At 30.4% G+C, this 25,796-nt stretch overlaps 2 protein-coding genes, 1 long non-coding RNA gene and 1 pseudogene across 4 annotated transcripts in view; all 4 read left to right on the top strand.

Annotated features, from left to right (window-relative positions):
- LOC145937748 (uncharacterized) overlaps positions 1-25,796 on the top strand; it is a 412,856-nt gene that overhangs the window by 367,877 nt on the left and 19,183 nt on the right. The window lies entirely within an intron of this gene.
- Positions 2,841-5,406, top strand: LOC145937446 (uncharacterized). Its single transcript, XM_083040467.1, has 6 exons — positions 2,841-3,301; positions 3,416-3,524; positions 3,607-3,687; positions 3,757-3,945; positions 4,028-4,687; positions 5,274-5,406. The coding sequence occupies exons 2-5, from the start codon at positions 3,417-3,419 to the stop codon at positions 4,679-4,681; spliced, it is 1,032 nt and encodes a 343-aa protein (XP_082896593.1). The 5' UTR covers positions 2,841-3,301; position 3,416; the 3' UTR covers positions 4,682-4,687; positions 5,274-5,406.
- On the top strand, positions 5,536-8,830 carry LOC145937455 (uncharacterized). The gene is made up of 6 exons (XM_083040475.1): positions 5,536-5,581; positions 6,643-6,873; positions 6,957-7,158; positions 7,227-7,440; positions 7,580-7,699; positions 7,939-8,830. Exons 3-6 carry the CDS (start codon positions 6,958-6,960, stop codon positions 8,391-8,393), a joined length of 990 nt encoding a protein of 329 aa, XP_082896601.1. The 5' UTR covers positions 5,536-5,581; positions 6,643-6,873; position 6,957; the 3' UTR covers positions 8,394-8,830.
- Positions 12,764-19,774, top strand: LOC145941060 (uncharacterized; annotated as a pseudogene). The gene is made up of 6 exons (XR_014426117.1): positions 12,764-12,830; positions 16,761-17,110; positions 17,207-17,760; positions 18,404-18,627; positions 18,696-18,861; positions 19,683-19,774. The product of XR_014426117.1 is annotated as an uncharacterized LOC145941060 (transcript).

Raw genomic sequence — 25,796 nt, 5'->3', positions numbered from 1 at the left:
GCGAGGCTAGGGACCGTGAGAGAGATAGTGCGAGAGAGATGTCGCACAGTGGTGCCATATACGTGAATCACGGAAAAAATTATATAATTTATTAACTTTTAGAGATCGGGCTGTTTTGATGATTTTAATAGTTTTCAATTGCACACATATCAATATTGTTATATTAGAAGAAATAAAACACATCAATATATATCTGATAAAAATTAGTTATATAATATATTTTTATTTAATTAGAGTGATGACCAATCTAAAACGCGTGTTCAAAACAAAAAAATATATATTTTATAACAAAAGAGGTATTTTATAATATCTTTGAACTGAGTCTACTAGCCCCGGTCTCCTCTAGTCTTCTCGTTATGCATTTATATTCAAATAAAACAAATATAAACATTTTTCCATTTTTTATTATAAATATATATAATCGCACTAAATCGCAGTTGTAATTAATTGCATACGATAATATAGTATGATTTTAAATTTATATAAATTTCTGCCCAGATAGCACAAGATATTCTCCGTATATTCTGAATTCATACGGAATCTCCCATACATATACGTAACATTATGAGAATATACTGATGATATCGTAAGCAGTATATAATGGGCTAAGAATATTTTGTATATTCTGAGGATATTCTGAGGGTATCGCACACAGAATATCACATTTTGCATTCATATCGTAGATTCTGCATATATTTTGGAATTCATCCCGAATATCCCGTATATAGACGTAATATTCTGAGGATATTCTGAGGATATCGCACACAGAATATCACATTTTGCATTCATATCGTAGATTCTGCATATATTTTTGGAATTCATCCCGAATATCCCGTATATAGACGTAATATTCTGGGGATATTCTGAGGATATCGCACACGAATTATGTGAATTACGTCCAAAATAATAATGTAAATATATATATACGTCGTAAATCACGTTTAATATTTTGTAGAAATATGAATTGTGTAATAAATAAGTATGCTGGTGCTTTGTTAGTGAAAAACAACACCAACACGCAATTCAGCAGAACAAACCGCTTTATAGCAATCGAATGTGATTGGCTCTTCCTTTTAGAACCAACAAATCAGTGTCGAAATTCAGCGGAAAATCTAGGGTGCTTTCCAATAAGAACACAGTATGACACAGAGTATCATTCTATCTTCTTTCAATACCAGTGAACAACAAAGATAGAATGATACTCTGTGTCACTGTGTTCTTATTGGAAAGCACCCTAGATTTTCCGCTGAATTTCGACACTGATTTGTTGGTTCTAAAAGTAAGAGCCAATCACATTCGATTGCTATAAAGCGGTTTGTTCTGCTGAATTGCGTGTTGGTGTTGTTTTTCACTAACAAAGCACCAGCATACTTATTTATTACACAATTCACATTTCTACAAAATATTAAACGTGATTTATGACGTATATATATATTTACATTATTATTTTGGACGTAATTCACATAATTCCTGTGCGATATCCTCAGAATATCCCCAGAATATTACGTCTATATACGGGATATTCGGGATGAATTCCAAAATATATGAGTACTCTGCGTTGATACCACTGCTTATGATATTCTGTGTGCGATATCCTCAGAATATCCTCAGAATATACAAAATATTCTTAGGCCATTATATACTGCTTACGATATCATCAGTATATTCTCATAATGTTACGTATATGTATGGGAGATTCCGTATGAATTCAGAATATACGGAGAATATCATGTGCTATCTGGGCAGAAATTTATATAAATTTAAAATCATACTATATTATCGTATGCAATTAATTACAACTGCGATTTAGTGCGATTATATATATTTATAATAAAAAATGGAAAAATGTTTATATTTGTTTTATTTGAATATAAATGCATAACGAGAAGACTAGAGGAGACCGGGGCTAGTAGGCTCAGTTCAAAGATATTATAAAATACCTCTTTTGTTATAAAATATATATTTTTTTGTTTTGAACACGCGTTTTAGATTGGCCATCACTCTAATTAAATAAAAATATATCATATAACTAATTTTTATCAGATCTATATTGATGTGTTTTATTTCTTCTAATATAACAATATTGATATGTGTGCAATTGAAAACTATTAAAATCATCAAAAAAGCCCGATCTCTAAAAGTTAATAAATTATATAATTTTTGCCGTGATTCACGTATATAGCACCACTGTGCGACATCTCTCTCGCACTATCTCTCTCACGGTCCCTAGCCTCGCGCTATTTCTCTCACGGTCCCTAGCCTCGCGCTATCTCTCTCTTTCGTATACCTCACGCTCTCTCATGAACGCCTCGCGCTATCTCTCGTAAACGCCTCACGCTCTCTCTCTTCTAAGGCCGGTATTCATAGTCCGATCTTATATTTAAGATCGTCTTAAGTCCGAGTTTGAGATGCTACGCAGCCATTTGATTGGTTGAATGGGATCTTAAGTCAATCTCTGACCAGACTTAAGATGATCTTAAATATAAGATCGGACTATGAATATCGGCCTAAGCGTTCTCATGGTCCTTTCCGCAGGTATAAACAAAACAGCGTATGGCGTATAGCATTACGGTGAGCGCTGATGTCCAACCGCTCGAATTTATAAACAGATATTTATTACTACGATTTATCTGAGGGGATGGGGCTGAAGCTTATGGAGAGAGGGTCTGTCTCTGCGATGTTCATCACAAAGTTTAAAGCAGTCGCCGAGCTAAGTATCGCTAAGGCCCGTATTCATAGTCGAATCTCAAATTAACACTTAAGACGATCTTGATCAAGTCTATCTTATTCAATCCAGATCATCTTAAGATTAGTAGATTTCGTAGTCATGAAATAAGATGAGCTTCGTGAAGAAGTTAACGCTCAAGTAAATCTTATTTAATTTGAGATTGACTTGATGAAGACGTACTCAAGACTATGCTTATTCTCGAATCGGCTATTTCCGTAATATTACTATTATTCCTCCAATAGGAACACAGCATTTCCTCCAATAGGAACATTGCATTGGAGATACAATTATTTCTGTTATTACAGGGCAGCGATCGCGTAAGAATTGATGAATTTTTTCACTTTTCATTTTCCACAATTCATAATCTCACGTGAACATTTCCAATTTTCACATATGCTCTGAGAGTGATCGTGTACTTACAAAGTGGAAAAGTGAAATAACCAGAAAAATTCATAGTTAGAAACCACTTTCACCTCTATCCTGTAACCTCAAAATATCTTGAAGAGTATTCAACACAATAAATAACCAATCTTGTTACATATCTGTACAGCATTTGGATTGTTGAAATTGCAAGTATGTATTAATACTATTAATTATATTACATTATACCGTATTACTCTATATTCGTTTATATATGTTGTATTATTAGCCATAATTTAATATAATTTATACAATTAATTATTTTAGTATGAATGTCACATACAAGCAGCGGGATATTCTGCTGAGTTCGCTAAAACAGCATCCGAAAATAATAAGAGGTCGAGTTTCAAGAAAGTCTAAAAGCCGGAAAGAATTGGTTATTATATAAAGATAATAATTTCGTATATATTTGTATTCAATATTCAAAATTATTATATTTTATTAATTATACATTGCAGAAAAATATATGGGAAGAAATAACAAATAAGCTAAATAGCTCCGGAGAAGGACCGATTAAAACTGTACAAGAATGGATTAAGGTACTGATTTGTAAAACAATACACGAAGAATATTAAAAGCAGTGCATATATATTTATATTTTTCCATAGAGTTGGTCGGATTGGAAAATGTACGTATTTAAAAAGGAAACGAATAGAAGGAGAAATGCACAAAGTACTGGCGGTGGACCTCCAAAAATAGTTAATTTTACTGATCTTGAGGAACAACTGTTGGAAATTCTAACTCCCGAGGCAGCTGGGATGGCAAATATACCTCAAGCAGGATTTCAGTCAAAGAAGGTAATTGGCCACTATGATTATTCTCTCTTCTATTATTATTATTGTTATTATTATTATTATTATTATTATTATTATTATTAAGGGAACTAATGTACCTCATCAAGAAGTCCCTGGGCATGAAAGAATTTTACAAGATGAAATCATGAATAATTTGGAGATAGTAGACGTTAATGAAACCTTCAATATCGAGAATTCGAAAGCTGGATCGAGCCAATCGATGGAAGAATTGCCAGTTATTTATATCGAAGATGTCGACTTCGGCAATTCTACTACACATACCCATAGTGGCATTCCATTTGCAGTAGATGATGATAAAGAAAACGCGAGTTGCGAATCAAAAAAAAAACGAAAGGCAGGATTACTGCAGAACCCACTTTCTAAAGTCGTCAACTGCAGCGATCCATCTATTACAACTGCCGGCAGCTGTGATAACAGATGTACAAAATCTGAATTATTGAATAAAAAGAAGGTAAAGGTAGATTGTTCCTACAATCGTTTTGAAATCAAACAGATGAAAAAGAAGAATGAAGAAAAGCTACCTTTTGTGTTATCAGAAAAAATAAAATCTTTAAGCGAAATATCACATTTGATGCTACGCGTTCAGGAACAGACACTTGAACTGAATCGTGAAGAACAGCAAGTGAGACAAGATACGCTTGAGACTCAAAAAGGCATTCTACAAGAGCTAAAAGAAATGAAAGAACTTCTGCAACTACGAAAAAAAGAAACAGAATAAATATAGGTACATAACATCAATTTTGACGTGATATATTCAAGTATTTTTAATACTTATATAGTTTATTTTGTTCTGTTATTAAATTGTTTATTTTATTTTGTTCTTAAAAACCAAAGAAAGCGTAGATTGTAAGTATATATAACTACTAATTATTTTTGTCAATAAGATTGTTTATTTTTGTTGTAAGATTCTATTTTGTTGTAAGATAAACAAAGTTTAATATGACTGTTGATTATAAAAATAATTAGAAAAGTTTGTATAGAAATTTATCAAAGATATATATATATATATATATATATATATATATTGTATATATATAGTAACGGAATTGATCATTCAAATAGATCTTTCTAATTGTTCATATTGAAATGTGTGTACCTTCTCAACAATACGTTTAAAAAAGTCCGTCAGAGTATAGGCTCATTCAGACAGGACGCGTCAAGCAACGAGCAGCAAACCAATAGGCGAGGTAATATTAGCAGTGGTGTAGAAAATATTGCCTCGCTTATTGGTTGCTGCTCGCTGCTTGACGCGTTCTGTTTATACCTAACAGCCATGTACTCGTCCTGCCATTCCTATGTTGTTCTTCCAGATGAGCGGATACCTCAGAACCATTCCAAACCCTTGAATCGTGAGTGCGGCCTCCATGGCCTGCATTAACTGCCAAAATCCGTAGATTGTAATCACTAATCTAAAATTGAAATTCGGAAGGATGTTCGGAAGGGTGTTTAAGGTCAGGTTGCACCAACATTTTGGATTTAAGCGAGACTTAAATATGCGTCTATCTTTATCTTTCTTTCTAAATAAATAAAGATAGACACATATATTATACAAAGTAATATATATACACATATATATATACACATATATTATACTCACAAGCATCACGTTCAAAGAATGGTAAAGTTTTCTATTTATATATAAATGTTCCCTCATTGTTTCCGGTGGCCATATCGCTATATGGACCCCATCGACAGTCCCTATTACTCCAGGAAATTGGCAATTAATCCAAAATCTTAATGAAAAATATATTATAACAATTAATTATATATATTTTTTAAAAAATGTCTATATTCATCAAAATGCTACTGATATAAACATTAAAGAATGATCAAAGTATGTATTAAGACTGCGTTCGGAAACGTCCCCCGAGTGCATTCACTCTCTTTCTATATCACTGAGATAGAAGTGATATAGAGAGAGAGGGAATGCACTCGGGGGACGTTTCCGAACGCAGCCTAATAGTAAATAAATATTTTAACTGTCAAACTAACTGCTCTTTAATATGTTGCATTTCCTGTGGTTGCGTAGGAAATTTAATCCATTCTCCCATAATTTGGTTCAACTCTTCGACTACTTGGTGAAGAACCTTACTCAGGATTGGAGGATTGGCATATACATGATAAAAAGTCTTGGCCAATTCTCCTTTGATATGAGCCTGAAGCCATAAAGCTCAATGTTGCTAAAACCTTAATATAATAATATAATAATAATTAAATATAATAATTTTATTATATAATAATTATTTATATATCTATACCTTCAACTCAAATGGTATTGCTGCTGCTCTAACTTCTTGCTCAATATATGGCCTTAATTGAACACAAAGTTCCCTCACTGCATCTTTTGATAATCTAAAAATATACAAATTTTTTTTTTAAATACATATTAAACAATTATAAAAATAATAATATTAGTAAATATTTGTGTAAATTTATGTATATGTCACAAAATAACCTACATATTAAATTTCAAGTGCATACATACCTGTACAGAAGACGAAATTGCGACTCTTGTATTGAAAAAGGATCTGATAAATCACGTAAATTTTTACGTATAAGTTGTAATTTTCTTCTTTCTTCGTCTGCTACAATCAAAACAACCCATGCGGCAGCCATTTTGAGCAAATAAATGTTAGTAATTTCAGAAATTCACTGATATTTCACATTTCCACAATATAGGTTGCTGCCGAAAAAATTCACGTGAAAATTTTCACATTTCCGCGCCACTAAAAATTACACGATCGCAAAATGGCCGAGTTCACCCGGAAATGTTCACTTTTCACCATTCCGTCCTAGGGGAAAAGATACGCGATCGCTGCCCAGTAGTCTGTATTCTGTTGCGTATTATCGTGTGCAAGTATCATCGAAAAATAGGCTTATCCTTCATCGAAAATCTCGAGAATTAAACAGGTTTGAAATATTTATGGATAGAGAACAATGATATTTGAATTTTATTGAATAAGTTTTATTATTAATTATTATATTATTTACAGAATGTCATGTAAAGAGAAGCCTACTTCAAGTAAAAATAAACATTATTCATTAATGGAGAGAAAATTATTTTTACAGGTACTTGAAAAATATAAAAATGTAATAGAAATTAAAAAAAGTGACAGTTCAACATTAAAAGATAAAGACATTGCATGGGGTGAAATATGTCAAGAATACAATCAATCAGCGCTAATCTCTCAAGAGGTAAGAACTATAATTTAGAATATAATATACGCTTTAATACATTATCTTACACAATATTTTGATTATAGAGAACTGTGCAACAGTTAAAAAAATTGTGGGCAAATTTAAAGCAGTCTCAGAGAGATGCCTTAACGAAAGAGAAACAGTCGCGTCTAGCAACTGGTGGAGGACCAGAAGAAGCTGAAGCAAATGTTGATCCTGATATCCTTAATATAGCACCACATCTGATGGAAAATGCACCTGTGCTATTTACATCAAATATGTCTGAAACAGAGATTGAAGGTATATCTACAATTAACTATTATTGTAACCTAAACACTTAACCTAACCTAACCTCTGAATTTTTTGCAATATAAATATATTAAATTTTTTCTGATATTAATGTTTTATTATCTATTTTATCAACTTCTATCTATTTCAGATATGCGCGAGTCTACATTTAACATAATATCTACTAATGAGAATTTAGATACATTAGATCCCACAAACAATAAAGAAGATCTCATAAGTGATGAGAGTGATAAAATTATTGATTCACAAGGTATTTATTATTATTAATATTATTAATTGTTAATAATAATTAATATATTAAACATAAGTAATATGTTTAAAAACTGTTATCCGTAATCAAAATTTCAATGTTCATTACATTGACCTTTAAAATGAGCTAAGAAAGAATTTGCTATCTACATTTTTGTAGAAGATATATATATTTTTCATTTTCAATTTTATGATTTTTTTTACTTTTATTTTATTAATTTTTATTTGTGTGCATTTCAGATAAACGCAAGTTTGAATTAAATATATCTACAAATGACATAATAACAATATCAGAGAATGAAAACAAAGATAATTTCACAAATAATAAGAGCGATCAAAAAATTATCGATACACATAGTTTAAAAAAATATAAACAGTCAATATATTCTAGTACTACAGATGTACAAAAAAGAAAGAGGAAATATATAAATCAAGATTTATCAGATATAGAAGAAAACTTACGGATACAACGTATAAAACAAATAATGGGGCAAGATCAACAGTTAGCGTTTGTTAAACTAAGGCATGAAGAAAATATTGCCAAGATAAAAGAATGCCATTTTAAACAATTAAACGAAATGGAAACACAACATAAAAATATTGTGAATAATCAAGAAATAGAAATTAATAAAGCTAAACTGAAAATTTTAGAAAATCAATATTCAAACAAAGAAAATATTAATTTTAAATTGTAAGACATGATTCTATTTTTTTTTCATATGTGATATATGAATACTTATGAAACACTGAGAAAAGGCTGTTATATTTATAGATTTAATTTAATATCGTAAGGTATGATTATATTATTTTTTTTAGTTTTATATGTGATACTTAAATATTTGTTAAACACTAAAAGGCTGTTACAATTATAAAATTAATATTGTAAGGCATTATTCTATTTTTTTGTTTTATATGTGATACATGAATGTGTTAAACATTAAGGAAAGACTTATAATTACAGATTTTATTTAATATAGTGAGGCACGATTCTATAATTTTTTAATGTGATATATATATATGAATATTTAAAAAATATATATATATTTGCATAGATTAGAAAAATTGAGTTTTGTGATTTGTTCGTGCAATTTTTTATTTTATTATAAACAAGTTTATACATAACGAACTGTGAATAAACTATTTTAAATGATGTTTTATGTTCCGAAATAATACATTAATTTTGTTATATCAATTAGTCTGTAACTTATAAATTACTTTATAAAATATTAACAGGTTAAAAAAAATAAATAAAATTTAACACAAATTGTTTTATTTATCTAAATATATATAATATTCCTAAATTACCTTAAGCCTAAATATATCTTATACCTATAAATAAAGAAAAAGTTAACTAGCGTTTTCGATTTTCATAAATAATAGAGAGCGACATAGTAACTTCTGATTCACAAGAAATTAATAAAACTAGTAACTAATAACTTAAAACTAATGTAAGAATGATTTAAAAAGTAATGAGAGAAATGATAAAAGAAGAAACGGGGTAAATAAAAACAATTCTTTTTATGTCCTATCTAAAAAGCCGTTCAATTAAAAGATTTCGCATAATAAGTCCATCTCCAGGTTGCCAATGAAGCTGAGGCACAGGAACTTCATGGTTTATATTTTCTGCTTCTTCTTCTTCTTCTTCTAAATTATCGTTCAAAATCAATGACAAATTGTGCAAAACAGCACATGCCACAACAATCGTTGTGGATGTTAATAATTTTGTACTCAGTCCTTTAGATAAACACGGAAATCTGCGTTTCCAGATGCCGAAAGTTCTCTCAACAATTCTTCTAGTTCTCCCATGGATTATGTTGTAAAAAAATATATAATATATATCTAATATATAAATATATAATATATAATAAATATTATATAATAAAATTCTTTTATGTATGTGTGTGTGCGTGCGTGGCATTAATGAATCAAATTGTTATATCTTAATTATGTAGAATTATCTATTATCATCTATATTATTCATCTATTAATTATACATAAAAGAAAAAGATACAAAATTACAAATGTTATGTTTATATATTGTAGTTTTATATATTTACATGTATGTGTATATATGTATGTCTTATTTTTTATTACTATTTTTTACTGTTAATTTACTTTGTAATGCTTGATTATTGAACTGTATAATGCAATAGAATTATTATTTTTATAATTATAGAATTATATATACAAACTTTATTTCTTCATCGGTAACAGGATTATTAATCGGCGTGAGTGTTGAGAAAGGGAGAGAGAGAGAGAGAGAGAGAGAGAGAGAGGAGAGAGAGAGAGAGAGAGAGAGAGAGAGAGAGAGAGAGGGGAGAGAGAGAGAGAAGAGAGAGAGAGAGAGAGAGAGGGAGAGAGAGAGAGAGAGAGGGAGAGAGAGAGAGAGAGAGGGAGAGAGAGAGAGAGGGGGAGAGAGAGAGAGAGAGGAGAGAGAGAGAGAGGGGGAGAGAGAGAGAGAGGGAGAGAGAGAGAGAGAGGGAGAGAGAGAGAGAGAGAGAGAGAGAGAGAGAGAGAGAGAGAGAGAGAGAGAGAGAGAGAGAGAACGAGAGAGAGAGAGAGAGAGAGAGAGAAGAGAGAGAGAGAGAGAGAGAGAGGAGAGAGAGGAGAGGAGAGAGAGAGAGAGAGAGAGAGAGAGTGTATGTACGTGTATGCGGGGAAAATGTATCGCGAATGCATTCGCGCTTCGCTATGAGCGCGCAATTAAATCCGAGTGATTAACGCACTCGACTCTGCGCGACAACACGCATTATCCGCCTGTGCGCCAATCGCACCGCCGGCGCGCCCCGCTACCGCGCACAGCAGCGCGCGTTTCGCGCGCCAAATATCGTCGCCTTCGATCGCTCACGGGTAACCGTCCCGTGAGCGAAAAACAATAACGACGAAAACAAACGGCTTTGTCCTCCGACTTTCGAGAAGATTCGATATCTTTATATTACAAAATCACAAACACTGTGATTTTGTCTCAGAATCTTCTCGAAGGTCAGCGGGATAAAGACCGTTTGTTCGGCGCCTTTTACTCGGACTCGTCTAGTCAGCTTTCACGCGCACAGACCGAGATTCTTTCGCTGTTTTCTTCTCCTTTGTTCGAGCTTCTCGCGGACAGTAACTTTTTCGTGCGGTTGCACTTCCAGCGATCGTCGCACTGCTTGTCGCGATAAAGGTGCATCGCGCTTGCATCCTGTATATCTATATTGTGTAATTTTCTTGTAAATATAGTGCCGGGTTTTTTTCTTCGTGTAAATCCTGTGTTCTTTTTTCTTTCGTTGTGTCGTTGCACTACCTCTGCGTCCTCTGGACTCAATCGTGTCCGCGCAAAACCGCTATCTACGCGCTTTAAGATTCCGCACAGTGAGCAAAAACGGCAATGAAGGATATCCACCATCACCGACAAGTATTCCGTTAAATTGTTGTTGTCTATACCGCATATATATTCGAGAATTCTGAAATATTCGGCTGTCATGTTCACTTCCCGGCCATTCCGGGACAATATCCAATATTTCAGTACGCGGTCCGACAATAATCTGTAAATATAAATAAACAATTATAATGGAAGAAAATAAAATGTTTATGTCTCAAACATAATTGATAATATACTATAGTAAGATTATAATTTGTGCATCTTTTTCATTCTTGCATACATGTTAGAAATAATTTTAAATCATTATGTTTTCAATATTAATTTGTATTTTGTTTAATATACATATATAATATATACCTGAACATTTAAAGAAAAATATCCTTTTCGATTGCGATATATTTCATCAACATTTTGAAACCTTGTATGAGTTAATCTTATGTGCGTACAATCTATTGCTCCATCAATGGAAGGGAGTCCAATAGCTCCTGGACCATGGCCAAGTTCTTTGAATAAACGTTTAATTTCAGAGCGTGCTTGATCAGACATTGGCATTTTTATATATCTGTTAATGTTACTTGCTATTAAACAAGAAACACGAAAAATGATTCTCGATATAGTAGGTTGTGAAATTTGTATAATATCACCCATAACAAGCTGTAACAATAAAATTTTTTATATTAATTTATACTATACTCTTATATTATTCAAAAATAAATAATTTGAAAAAACATATATATATATATGTATATAAACTAACCTGGAAACTTGCTGTTGCATAGAATTTCAAACAGATCAATAATTGTAAACCAGGAGAGATTGGCAAACCGCGGTTATTAATTTTTGCCAATCCCTCTTCTATCAATGGTAAAATACCAACATCACAGAATTTTTTGAAAAGCGAAATCTTTTTTTGAATTCTTGCCCATTATAAAATTCAAATGGATTTTGTTTATCACGAATGTAGCGTTTTGATGCACGAATTTCTTCATTATCTTCTTCATCATTTGAAAAATTAATATCTTCAATATCAAGATTTGCCAAATCCATTATGTATTATTTATTTATTTTTATCATAACCTTAATTCACTTTGCTTAAGTCCTCTTTGACCACGACTTGACGAAGATAGTCTTATTTAACAATATATATGTCAAATAAGACGATCTTGAATGGCTATGAATACATAACTAATAAGATTATATTAAGCATGTGCTTATGTCAAATAAGATATGTATATGAAACATATTAAGCGTTCAGAAATAAGATCATCTTCGACAAGTTAAAACTTGAGATTTTGATCAAGTCCTTACTCATTTTTCGACTATGAATCTAGAGGGCGTCTTAAGACTGTACTTAAGACGGTCTTAAATATGAGAACGGACTATGAATACGGGTCTAAGAGTCTGTTTATTAGAGTATACAATAAATTACTGTAACGGTATATGATGCAATTTTTCATGCTACTTTGTATACAAAGTATTAAATTATAAATGCATAAATTATAAATATATAATTATAAATTATAAATGCAGCGTGCTATTTGTTCAAGTATTTCGTAAATATGTATTTTTAAATCGATGTTTAATTTTATAGTTTGTCGTTTGTCGGTTGTGTGTGGCCACACATCAGAACGTCGTTCGCCACGTGTGTTGGGCAAAGAAAGAATAAGAGAACGGAATATATACATATACGGGAAATCGCAGATATACACACGTGTATATATTTACATTTAAAATATCTCTCAATATCAAGACACCACTGCTTAAGTAAAAGGTAAGACATCGGTATTCGGTTAAAAGTAAGTTAACAGCAGATTATGTGATTTTTTTGTAACCTATTTAAATTATACGTATAGCTTATTAATTTTTTATTTGTCTACAAATTTTTTTTTTAACAATTTTTTACATATATTTTCTATTTATTTATAGAGTATTTACGACATAGAGTCTGTTTATTAGAGTATACAATAAATTACTGTAACGGTATGATACAATTTTTCATGCTACTTTGTATACAAAGTATTAAATTATAAATGCATAAATTATAAATATATAATTATAAATTATAAATGCAGTGTGCTATTTGTTCAAGTATTTCGTAAATATCTTGTATATTCAAATAGATGTTTAATTTTATGATTTAATTTTATGGTTTAATTTTTATGATATTTAGGAGTATATTTGCTTAAGGAGATTAAAATAACAAACCTTATATTTATTAAATATATTTCTAGTTTTTTCAAGAATATGCCAAAAGATATACCTTTTTATAAGCTTTCCAAGAGAGCCAAAATACGGAATCTGAAGAATGCTGAGAATGTAGAACCAAATTCAACTGATTCTTCAATGGAATTTGATGAGCATATTCCGCAATCACATATTTCATTGCTTACAAGTAATAGTTCCGAAATACCAGATTTTCTTTCTCTTCAAGAAGAATTCAGACTTTCTAATGATTTTGAACCTTCTCATCATTCTCATCATTCTGAACTTTCTCAGTCTTCCGAACTTATTCATCATTCTGAATATTTTGATAATTGTGAATGCTCTGAACACTCTGAATGCTCTGAAGACTCTGAAGACTCTGAATGCTTTGAACACTCTCAATGCTCTGAATACTCTGATTTTGAATATTGGGATAATGAAAATTGTAGACAAGATAATACTTTAGATGACGACTCTGAAAATCTTCCACATTCACCATCTAATTCGAGCAGTTCTCAGTCTAACAACAATTCAAAAATACTAAAATTTCTTCACGGTTGGGCTTTAAAGCATAATATAACTCACAAAGCTATTTCAGATTTACTTCACGGTTTCAAAGAGAATCACGAATGTTTTGCCGATGAATCAGAATCCACATTCCCTGTCGATGCACGAACATTATTGAAAACAGAAGTAAAATTAATTAAAAAAGTTGTTGATTCTGGCTATTATATTCACATTGGATTACAAAAACAATTATTAAAAATTATTCCTAAGAATTTGAAAACCATTGATTCTTTTAAGTTATTAATAAATATTGATGGATTACCTCTGTTCAAAAGCTCGTCTGATCAAGTGTATCCTATATTATGCACTGTAGTATCCATTCCAGAATTACGTAACAAAGTGTTTCCTATAGGAATATATTACGGTCAAGAAAAACCTACAAATTTAGAAGATTACTTTAAAGATTTTATTTCAGAAATTATCAGTCTGCATGAGAATGGCCTTCATTTTGAGAATCACATTGCACAGTTAGATGGTGTATATTTTGTTTGCGATGTCCCAGCAAAAAGTTTGGTAATGGGAATAGTATCGCATACTGGTTTTTATTCCTGCACTAGGTGCACTGTTCGCGGTGTTACATCAGACAATCGACGAATCTTTATTGATTTAGAGAGTCCTGCTCGCACTTGTGAGGATTTTCTACAATGGAGAGATCCGATGTTTCGTCGTAGAGATACTCCTCTTACTAATATTGCAGGGTTAGATTTTGTACATCATTTTGTTCTTGATTATATGCATCTGGAATGTCTTGGCGTTATGCGTTCAATGATGAATATGTGGTGCAAAGGAGCAATTCCTCATAGATTTTCGGCTGCTCAAATTGAATTGGTATCAAATCTTCTTGTTCAATTTCAATGCTATATTCCTAGAGAGTTTGCAAGAAAACCTAGAGAGCTATACATTGTTTTACGGTGGAAAGCAACGGAATTTAGATTATTTTTTCTGTATATAGGGCATATTGTTCTGAAAAATGTTCTAAGCGATGAAAAATATATTCATTTTTTGGAATTTCATTTTGCAATGAGAATTTTATTAAATCCAAATCTTTGTAAAAAACAAGAACTTCGTCAATTTGCCAAAGCTCTTTTAAAACATTTTGTTCAATCGACTGCAATATTGTACAATCAAAATTTTATTACCCATAATTTCCATAACAACATTCATATAGTTGATGATGCTGATTATTTTGTCGACAAATTAGATGATTTCTCCTTGCATACGATATCTGCATTTCCCTTTGAAAATTATATGCAGAATATCAAAAGAAAAGTCAGAGGACGTAGTAAGCTACTTGAACAAATCGGACGACGAGTTGGAGAATTAATGTCATTTGAGTTTAATTATTCAACAGACCAAGAGAGTCAATTTCCAAAGTTCTTTAGCCCTCATTGTACCGGTCCAGTATTATCAGGTTGTACGCGTCAGTATCGTGGTGTTGCTCTTGCAAAATTCAAAATAATAAACCAAAGTCCCAATAATTGCTGTGGTACTACAGCCGGAACAATTATTCAAATTGAGAATATAGCTTTTTGTAAGCATTTGCAGCTTCCAGTTGTTATTGGTAGAGAATTTATTGACAAATGTGATTTTTATACTATACCTTCGGAGAGTTCCTGCGTAGGGGTATTTAAAGTTAGCAAATTGTCTAATCTCAAGAAGTGGCCATTGTCACAAATTACCACAAAATATGTACAATTGCCATACAAAAATGGCTATGTTGTTTCGTCTATTTTATACTGTGACACGTTTTAATTAATCAACATGTATATTATAGATCTTCATATATCTTTTATTATATATATATATATATATATATCTTATTTCGTTCTTTACTTTTCTTTATTTTCTTTTCTTATCTTTTCTTTTTTCTCTATTCTTTTCACTTTATCTGGTATTTCGTTATATATGCTTCCGTTTCATCGTTGCATGCAATAAAAAAACCTCAGGTAAAAATTCGTTATAAGAGATTCATTATCTACAAGTTGTGTAATCTTCATTTGTTTATAATAAGATTATTAAAATATGAACAAATTAAAAAGCTTTAGAAAATTTAGAGAAAATTATAAAATTTAAAAAAAGAAATTTATAAAATAAGAAATATTAGTTACTTAATTGTATTAAGCCATATTTTGATATTCTTTTTAAATATAATTGATTGAGGAAAATTGCTGCGCATATAATATATTTATGAAATTTTTATAAAGTAAATATATGTTTTATAAATTTAATTTCTAAATTTATTTAAATTTTACATGTCATTTTTGTTATTTACAAATCAACAAATATTAAAAATTATATTCTATATTTAAATTATAACTTTTAATAACCTTTAAATGGATGATTTTTAATTGCATTAATTACATAAATTTTTAGTTGTATTAAAATTGATGTAATTAATTAAATTGATGTTATTAATTAAATATGGTGTTCTATTTGGAAGCACTTTATCTAATATAAATCAGTAAATTTTGTCTATATGTTTTAGTTACTGTTGCATAAAATTGGAATATGATCAGTTAATTGTTTTATGTGTTTTATTGATATTACTTTTTGCTAAACTCAATGATGTATATCAATAATTTGTCAGTACTGCATAAGTATCCAAACAACACACGCATATGATTTAAATATATCTATGAAAGTCGTCTAAAAGAAATCTGAAAAAATGATGTCTTTTAGACGTCTTTCAGATGTTTTTAAAACATGCATGTTATTATATGGGTGTTTATAACAGGGCATCTGGTATATAACAATTTTTATACTTATAATTTGTACTTATAAATGACTCCTTAAATAATTATGTTTAACTTTTCCCATTACATAATACATATGTTAATATTATTACAAAATACTGTTCAGAATGTTATGTGTTCAATAATTAATGTAATTTATATGTAATTATACATTATATATGGTTTTTATGTATCTTTAGGGCAATTACAATGGACAATTCGGAGGAAACAATTACGAAAGAAAATGTAGATATTGCAAACGATAATATTATTATTAATGAAAAATTAATCCATACCGCAAGAAAGCATACTGAGAATAGTAGTGATGATGAGGCAGAGTGGTCTATAGTTTATTTTGAAACTGATATCGAAGAAGAAATTGATGAAGGTTTCCACGACCTTATTCCATCTTCGTGGATTACGAGAGGAACATCATGTTTCTATCCTATGCATGAAAGTCGTGCAATAATATGTAAATTAGCAAAACATTGCGCAAAACCTGATTTTAAGTGGAATTGTTTTTCCATCAAAAAGATAGAAGAAAATATAGGTAAATTTTATAACGCGCGAGATAATTTTTTGTATATAATTTTTCTTCTAATATTTTATTCTTGATATTATAACTGAAATTCATGATTTTTTTCAGAAAACTATAATCAGGGGATGAAAATGTTAGTAAAAATAAGCAAGAATCCTAAGCCACATTATACTCAGATATTGAAGAAAAAGGGAAGGGAAAACGATTAAAAAGACCAATTAAATATTTTGAGGAATCTGATAAAGAAAATATGATAGAGAAAAGATATAAGGTGCAAACGTTACCACCCATTCCAAAATTAACAAATGTAATAAACAAATCCGCACGTCAGCCATTACCTGATATAATGAATGAAAAAGTCAAACGTCAAATATTATCTTGTATTAATGAACAACGGTGTTCGAAAAGTGTTCCTCATGAAATAAAAAAGTACACACATAAAAGTTATAAAGAATGTAAGAGAATACCTTTACAAGAGAGTTCTCATCTTTTGACGGAAATGCCAATATCAACGTCTACAATTGCTTCAGAAAGTAATGAAAAAAATTGTTTAAGTGGATGTAAAATAGATACCAAGATAAATCATAAATGTGCTTACAACTCACAATCAGAAGGAGAAGTCACATTAGAATCTCTTGCAGATGCAATTTGTTATCTCCATGGTATGTTGAAAATATCATTTACATATATTATGTAAGATTTTATTATTTTTGTTATAATATATTATTATACTCATTAAAATATATCTCCAATTTAAAAAAGTTACTCTTAATGCAGATCAAAATTTAATAAATTGCAACCAAAGTTTATTTTCTTTACGATATTGTTAATAAACAAATTAGAATCAAGTGTAAAACTCTAGAAGATGAATTAAATATATAAAAATCGACGTTTTTAATGTTTGTTATAATTATAGCTTCTTTTAACAATTACTCAAAATTGACAAACGTTAATATTTTAAATCCTATTTTAATACTATTACATATTATAATTTTAAAAATATGTCCTATAAGAGAATCGTTAAAATTATAACAATGAAATTATTATTATTAAAGCAAATGTTTTAATATACCGTTATAACAAATTCAGCTCACACACACACACACACTCACACACACACACACACACACACACACACACACACACACACGCACGCACGCACGCACGCACGCACGCACGCACGCACGCACGCGCACACACACACACAACCAATAGAATTAATGCTGAAGATGTTATACAATTAAATCTACATTTAATTTATATTTAAGACATAAATAATAACATTCTGTTTTTTATCATTTTCAGCTGAAATATTATCAAGTAAATTGATTTTGCGCAAGACGGACAAGAATATTGAAAGTTTTTTGGAAACACAGAGAATAGTCACACCTGCTATTGAAAATTCTTCCAAAACTGAAAATCCTATTATCACATCATCAGTTTTGGACGAATTTCCAATAGCAAATCTGGATGATTTAAAGAAAATAGAGCGTAAACTAAAGAAAGATGAAACTTTTTATTTGAAAGTGGTAAAATATTCTTGCTTTTTTTAAATTAAAAAAAATTTACATAAACTATAATATTATACAATTTATAGGTTGATGTTCTACGTTTAGGAATTATGGGAGAATCAATTCAAAAAAAAATAAATTCCGTACTTCGGATGGTTCTAGACGATAAGTTAGCAAGTTTTTTTAATTGGAAAGGTCAACGAGGCAACAAACTTAAATTGTCAGGACGTCGAATTACCAAAATAATGATCGGTAAGATATTATTTCACAATTAAATTTATTATAATAATTAAGTATAATTCTGCCTATATATGGATGGTAAATAATTTAAGTCAACTTGAGTTTCAGAGAAAAAAGCTAAATTAAAATCAATTTTACAAATCTGAGTTCTTTTTGAATTTATTCATAGATGTAATTGTGTGCTTATGTATGTTTTTATTTATTCTTTTGTATAGAAGCAGTAGCTAAAGAAATCCCAACAATAAATGAAGTTACATTTGGAAGAAAAGCGGGACCCTGGCTGGCTCAGGCCACCTTTCGCATAAAAAAGTAGATATTATCATATATAAATAAATATGATTTTTAAAGTCGGCCAATAGAGCCAAGCGCGAAAATTAATTTTAATTTTTCAGAACTGTATCTCTTGGTTTGAGATTACTGAGTTCCATTGATTAATTAACCTCAAACTTACAACGGAAAAATAGGCGAGAAAAATAAGCTTCAGCGAAGCGACTTTTCGGACCAATATTTTTCTCTCCTATTTTTCCGTTGTAAGTTCGAGATTAATTAATCAATGGAACTCAGTAATCTCAAACCAAGAGACACAGTTCCGAAAAATTTAAATTAATTTTCGCGCTTGGCTCTATTGGCCGACTTTAAAAAACATCATATTTATTGATTAATATTGAGAGCCGATAAAAATATTTCTTAATTATCATATATATTTTGTTATATAAAATGTTTGTAAAAAATTCGGCTACGGCATGCGTATATATGAATTAAAAATTTATAAAAGTAATTACATTATACTGTATTAACGTTTATTAATATTGATATATTTTTAACATTAACAGACCAAACAAGAATGAGTCTAATGTGGATGACTTAAGTTCTGACAGCCAAGACGAAATCGATGAGGAACACAATAATGAAAACGATGCAGAACAAAACATATAATATAAACATAAAATATAAACAAAATATAATATAAACAAAATATAAACAAAGTATATATATATATATATATATATATATATATGTATACCTATGTAAGATTTAATTTTTTTGAATATTAAAGATACATTTTTTAACATTAAATGTTTTTATTATTAAAAAAACCTATTTTCAAATATAAAATAAATAATTTTTTAATAAAAAATACTTATATCTCTAACATTTAAAAAACATTTTTTTAAATATAAAACAAATATTTTTTAAATAAATAATTAATTATTTCTTAAATATTTAATAACATTTTTTAAAATATAAAACAAATATTTTTTAAATTAATAATTAATAATTTCTCAAATATTTAAAAAACATTCTTCAAATGTTAAAATTAATGTTTTTTTAATGAATAAAAGAGGACTTAACCCATTATTTAAATGTTTTTTACAATGTTTTAAAAAATATTTTTTTAATGTTTTCTAAAAACATTTTAGAAATATTTGTCTGCTACTTGGGTATTGGAAAGCACCCCTAATAACGCTGCCCAACTGTTGAGTCTGCTGAATGCGGACTAGGGATGGGCGAGGTTCGAAAAATACATCGATGTTGAAATAATCGATTATTTAAAAAATCGATTATTGAGCATCGATGCTTTTTAAAAAATATTGAAACATCGATTATTTTTTCATTCAAATTGTTGCAACTCGACGCTCTGTACATCTGTTGATAATAAATAGTTTAATTTAATAAATATATATAAACACTCAAAATCAATTTAAATAAAAATAAAACAATAATAATAGAAAATTACCATCTAGACTGATGGAGCTATTACTCGGATTTGAGATTACATCTCCACTTATTAATGAAGAACGGTCAGATGAAGTCATCGCAATCCTTGCACTAAATGAAAATAACCGAAAACCAAAGATTTAAACAAATAATAAAAAGGTACACAAGGAAATTTTAGGCACCAAAAAAGAAAGGTTATGTACTAGAAATCACTACAAACTCATGAATATATATAATATAAAAACTAAATATCATACATGAATGTTATCTTACCTGCTCTCATTCATATTGTCTCGCATTCATCTTCTTAACTTAACACAATTCACAATTTTATTTTCAGAATACCTATTTAGATAGATATTAGTATCTAACTTATGTTTATTACACGGCGTTCTTATTCATTCCGATTTAGCCGCGTTCCGAAATTCACTGCCAGACCAACGCGATAACGTGATGCGCGATATCCAATGAGCGTAAAGCTTTTCGTCGAAAAACTGTACGCTCATTGGATATCGCGCGTCGAGTTATCGCGCTGGTCTGCCAGAGCCATAAGTTTTCGCACAAACCTGAGACATAAAAAAACATCGATGTTGTGTAAAAAAATATTGATAATCGATTAATTGATTTGCAGAAATATCGACAAAAATAATCGATTATTAGGAAAAAAAATATCGATGTTTAATTAATCGAAACATATTGCCCATCCCTAATGCGGACTCTTTGCCATGCTGCCGCGCCGCGCGCAGGCGCGTGGCCGCAACGAGGCACATCGCGCGACGAGTTTTTGTTTCTATTCAATTGTCTTGCCTTTAGCTGTGCGTTTATCAACCAGCCAAAAAGATATAAGAAGAAACTGTGCGCTTAAGACAAAAAAGAATTAACGTGGAAAGGAAACGTGGAAAGGAAGATCATCATTTATATTCATTGCACTGATTTTGAGGCAATCGAAGTAGTAGAGAATATATATTGCAGGTAACAAAAAAGTCGTAATTTTGATAGTTTTTAAGCACTGTTTTACCTTTTACTGTTTTATTTTGTTTTTTAATGAGCGAAGATTCACTCGGACATAAATTTTACAAGTAGTGGCGAGGGCTCGTGAAAAAGGAAACAATATATATCAGAGTTATATCAGAGTTTATATTTTATTTGCGTCGCTGATCGATATTTTTGAACGTCACACAGAAAAAATAATCATTCCTATATTTGCGCATAACCTCGAATCTTGCATCCACGTTCCCACATGGTGATTTTGCTCCGCCTGGCACTTTTTCCTGTTTTTTACAAGCCAATACAAACGCCAACAATAAATTTCTTTCGCACACGTTGGAATGTGAGTGCAAAATTCGAGGTTATGCGCAAATAGAGGAATTGTTATTTTCTCTATGTGACGCTGGTTCAAAAGTATCGATCAGCGTCGCAGATAAAATATCAACTCTGATATAACTCTGATATATATTGTTTCCTTTTTCACGAGTCCTCGCCACTACTTGTAAAATTTATGTCCGAGTGGATCTTCGCTCATTGACTTTCTCTCATGTTTCACTAATATCATTCACGCAATCTCGCTCCTCGGATGATTCAACCGTAACGTCGTTTTCATGATCTATTAGATGCTGATCGTTGGAAAGAATTGTATCACAAATTGCAAAGTATCTTTGAAGAATTTTCACGGTCGCGATAGATGAGTCCCGAGTCCTCTTTCCATCAATTGCATTAAAAATAACGCTGAATCCTCTTTACCATATCCTGACAGAGACCACTTAATTGTTATCCTTGAAAAATGATAACACATGAAGCGTATGCGCTGAAGTCTTTAAAAGGATGATTACCTTCTTGCTAACAACATTCAAGCAAAAGCAGCAATGCAGAAAGTGTTTCTTATTCTTTGCGTGAATTAGAAGTGCAAAATAGACTGTCTCAAATAGATATATTATAAACAATACGAGATAATAAATCGGGAAGAACACAGTGAGAAAAATAATTTTCGCATTTTTTTCTTATAATATATAGTTTCCTCTTTGTTTTTTAAATGTCTTAGGACATACATACACACTTGTGTATATTTAATAATCTAATGAATCAAAATATGTTGTAAAATATATATGTTTGAATCACTTATTTTACATTTGTTGCTTATACATTAATTGCTTTTTAATTGTCATCTATTACGATCATGATAAATTAGAAGAACCATTATTGATAAACGTTTAGTGATATTATACGATCGCGATAATAAATTTTATTTTTGTCTAAATTGATGATCACATATTTAATACCGGCCAAATATTACCTTCAGGTTTTTTTAGCATAAGACCCTGCGCACAATAGAGAAAATATTAGGAATATAAATTATTTTAAAATAAATAAAATTGAAAAAACTCTGATATACAAATACAAATTCGAATATAAAGGGCTAATAAATTAGTAAGAACTCTTTATACTCGAATTTGTATTTATATATCAGAGTTTTTTCGATTTTATTATTTTAAAATAATTCTTATTCCTAATATTTAATATTTATTCCTCTATTGTGTGCAGGGCCTAATTTTCATCAAAGTGCATCGAATGCGCTCAAAATGTTACAATTTTTGTAATTTTTTGCAATTGCGTATGTCTTATATTAGGATCATAAAAATAGACTTACTAACAAAGCTTCAGGTTTTTTGGGTAATAATTTTTCCACAACATTGAAAAAACAACAGTTTATGGTCTGGATTGTCACAACTGCATATTTGTGCTTTTACACATTTCTTTGATTTTATATTACACAATATGGCATGGTAATCCCAAAGATGAGAATTATAAAATGATTGTTATCCTGAATACGATATACATTGTCATTGCGAGTCATCGTCATTTTTTTTAATTATAAAAATTATTCAATTATAATTAATAAATATTTATTAATAATTTGATATTAAATTCCATTAAATTAATTTTAGAATTAAATATTTCAATTTAATTTAAATAGGGGAGTCGGGAAATAAATCTCGAATTGAGATTATTCCCAAAAATAAAGTCTTATAATATAAGAATTAGTCTTAGTCAGTGTTGGTCAATAAAATCTTAAACCTTGTTTAAATAGTTAAATTTTTAAAAATTTGATTTGTAATATCAAAGATAATAATTATAATTTTAAATTATTATATTATATTATTTATTTATAAAATTTTTTATTTTATAGAATTATTTTATTTTAATATTTTTATTATTTAATATAAATTTATTTTTTGAATGGAAAAAATTGTTTTCATTAAATTCAATTAATAATATTTTATATAACTTTTATATTTTTAAGAATCGTCTCATTTATCATTTCATTAATAATTATATGTTGTAGAAGAAAATATATATTTATAGAAAAAATAAAATACAATTTATTTATTTAATATTATTGATGAAGTGGAAATATATATAATAAACAAATCTGTCGGAAAATTGTTATTTAGGACAATAACAATGAGTTTGTATTTCTTATCATTATGAGTACAGTGGTCCCTGTCTATAGAATAGTGATGAGAAATACAAACTCATTGTTATCGTCCTAAATAACAAATACTTAATCATTATGATTTTATAGCATAGCATATTTCATAGCATTCCAATTTGATTATACCGCAATAAAATTTAATAGATAAAATGCGGAAAAGTTTTTGGAATATTTCTAACCGACACATCCGAAGACTTGCAGAACAAGAAGCTAACGCATTAATGGATTCACTTTTTGAATCGCCTCCGCGAGATGTACCACAAACTAGTTCTACTACAGTTAACAATGAGAGGCTAGAAATGCAAGAACTACTTGGTATGGAAGTAGATGATCAGGAGATGGAAGGGATTGAAGAGCAGCAAAATACTCAAGAGGTTGAAAGGGAGGTAGAGGAGGAAGCAGACCAGGATTTAGAAGAAGAACGGGAGCAAGAACTGATAGCGGCTGATGATTATCAGGAAATGGATGCAGTAAACGATGAAAGTGCGCAAGACACATCGGATGAGTCTGAAAGTGATTACAATATTCTTGAAGAAGAAAATTTGAAAAAATTTCTTTCGAATTGGTCTGTTCAGTATAACATACCACACGTAGCGTTGAAACCACTGCTACGGAAATTGAAACGATATCCTGTACATGCAAATTTGCCTTTGGATCCGCGGTCATTATTAAGTATACCGAGAAATACAGAAACAAGAATTGTTTCTCCCGGAGAATATTGCCATGTAGGCCTATTAAAGGGCGTTGAATCTATCGTAAAGCATATGTCGATTGTTCCGGAAGGCGTGATCAAAATATCCATCAATATCGACGGTCTACCATTATCGAAATCATCGTCAAAACAGTTGTGGCCCATATTGGGATCAGTAAAGCCATATAAAAACGTATTTGTAATCGGTATATATTGCGGGGAGAAAAAACCTACAAATGTTAACGATTTTTTACAAGATTTCGTGACTGAAGCGAAACAATTATGTACGGAAGGAATACTTGTGAACAATATTCGTATACAATGTGCCATCGACTCCTTAATATGTGACATGCCCGCTAAGTCATTTGTTTTATGCACTAAAGGACATTCGGGGTATTCAAGCTGTCCTACTTGCATTGTCGAAGGCGACTTAGTTAAGAACAGAAGGGTGTGTTTTCCACAAATCCATGCTCCTGCAAGAACGGATGATGATTTTCGGAATAAAACCGACGAAGAATACCATCACCGAGGGATTACTAGTTGTTTGGTAGAAATTCCGGGGTTTGGTCCAGTCACGAACGTTCCACATGACCCCATGCATTTACTAGATTTGGGTATCATGCGTAGAATGCTAAACCTATTATTAGACTTGGAATATCGGCTTTCGCATATCGAAGTAGAACGGATATCTTCTCGTTTGGGTGAGATAGAATCATATATTCCAGTTGATTTTGCAAGAAAGCCAAGATCACTTAAATTTATCAAGTTGTGGAAGGCTACTGAATTAAGACAAATTCTTCTATACACAGGGCCAGTGGTATTGCGATCATTGCGCAGCGACATCTATAACCATTTCATGACACTACATGTGGCAGTAAGAATTATGAGCGACGAAAAATGCCACGAATTATTAGATTATGCACAAGAACTCGTGGAACATTTTATTTTGTCATTTAAATTATTGTATGGAACTCATAATATATCAGCAAACGTTCATCAAGCTGTGCGCCTCATTTCTTGTGTGAAGAAATTTGGTCCGATTCAGCA

The sequence above is a fragment of the Prenolepis imparis genome, unplaced genomic scaffold (assembly GCF_030444845.1).
Source record: "Prenolepis imparis isolate NDT839.2.m4 unplaced genomic scaffold, iyPreImpa1.0 SCAF_1, whole genome shotgun sequence".
Lineage (NCBI taxonomy): Eukaryota > Metazoa > Arthropoda > Insecta > Hymenoptera > Formicidae > Prenolepis > Prenolepis imparis.
Note: the sequence above shows the minus strand (reverse complement) of the source record. Positions and strands in the feature narration are given on the sequence as shown.

What these genes read in the sequence shown, in the direction of transcription:
- LOC145937446 (XM_083040467.1), top strand. Translation starts at nt 3,417, where the DNA reads ATGAATGTCACATACAAGCAGCGGGATATTCTGCTGAGTTCGCTAAAA. An exon ending in CTAAAAGCCGGAAAGAATTG is followed by an intron (nt 3,525 to 3,606) that starts GTTATTATATAA and finishes TATACATTGCAG; the next exon opens with AAAAATATATGGGAAGAAAT. An exon ending in CTGTACAAGAATGGATTAAG is followed by an intron (nt 3,688 to 3,756) that starts GTACTGATTTGT and finishes ATTTTTCCATAG; the next exon opens with AGTTGGTCGGATTGGAAAAT.
- LOC145937455 (XM_083040475.1), top strand. Translation starts at nt 6,958, where the DNA reads ATGTCATGTAAAGAGAAGCCTACTTCAAGTAAAAATAAACATTATTCA. An exon ending in CAGCGCTAATCTCTCAAGAG is followed by an intron (nt 7,159 to 7,226) that starts GTAAGAACTATA and finishes TTTTGATTATAG; the next exon opens with AGAACTGTGCAACAGTTAAA. An exon ending in TAAAATTATTGATTCACAAG is followed by an intron (nt 7,700 to 7,938) that starts GTATTTATTATT and finishes TGTGCATTTCAG; the next exon opens with ATAAACGCAAGTTTGAATTA.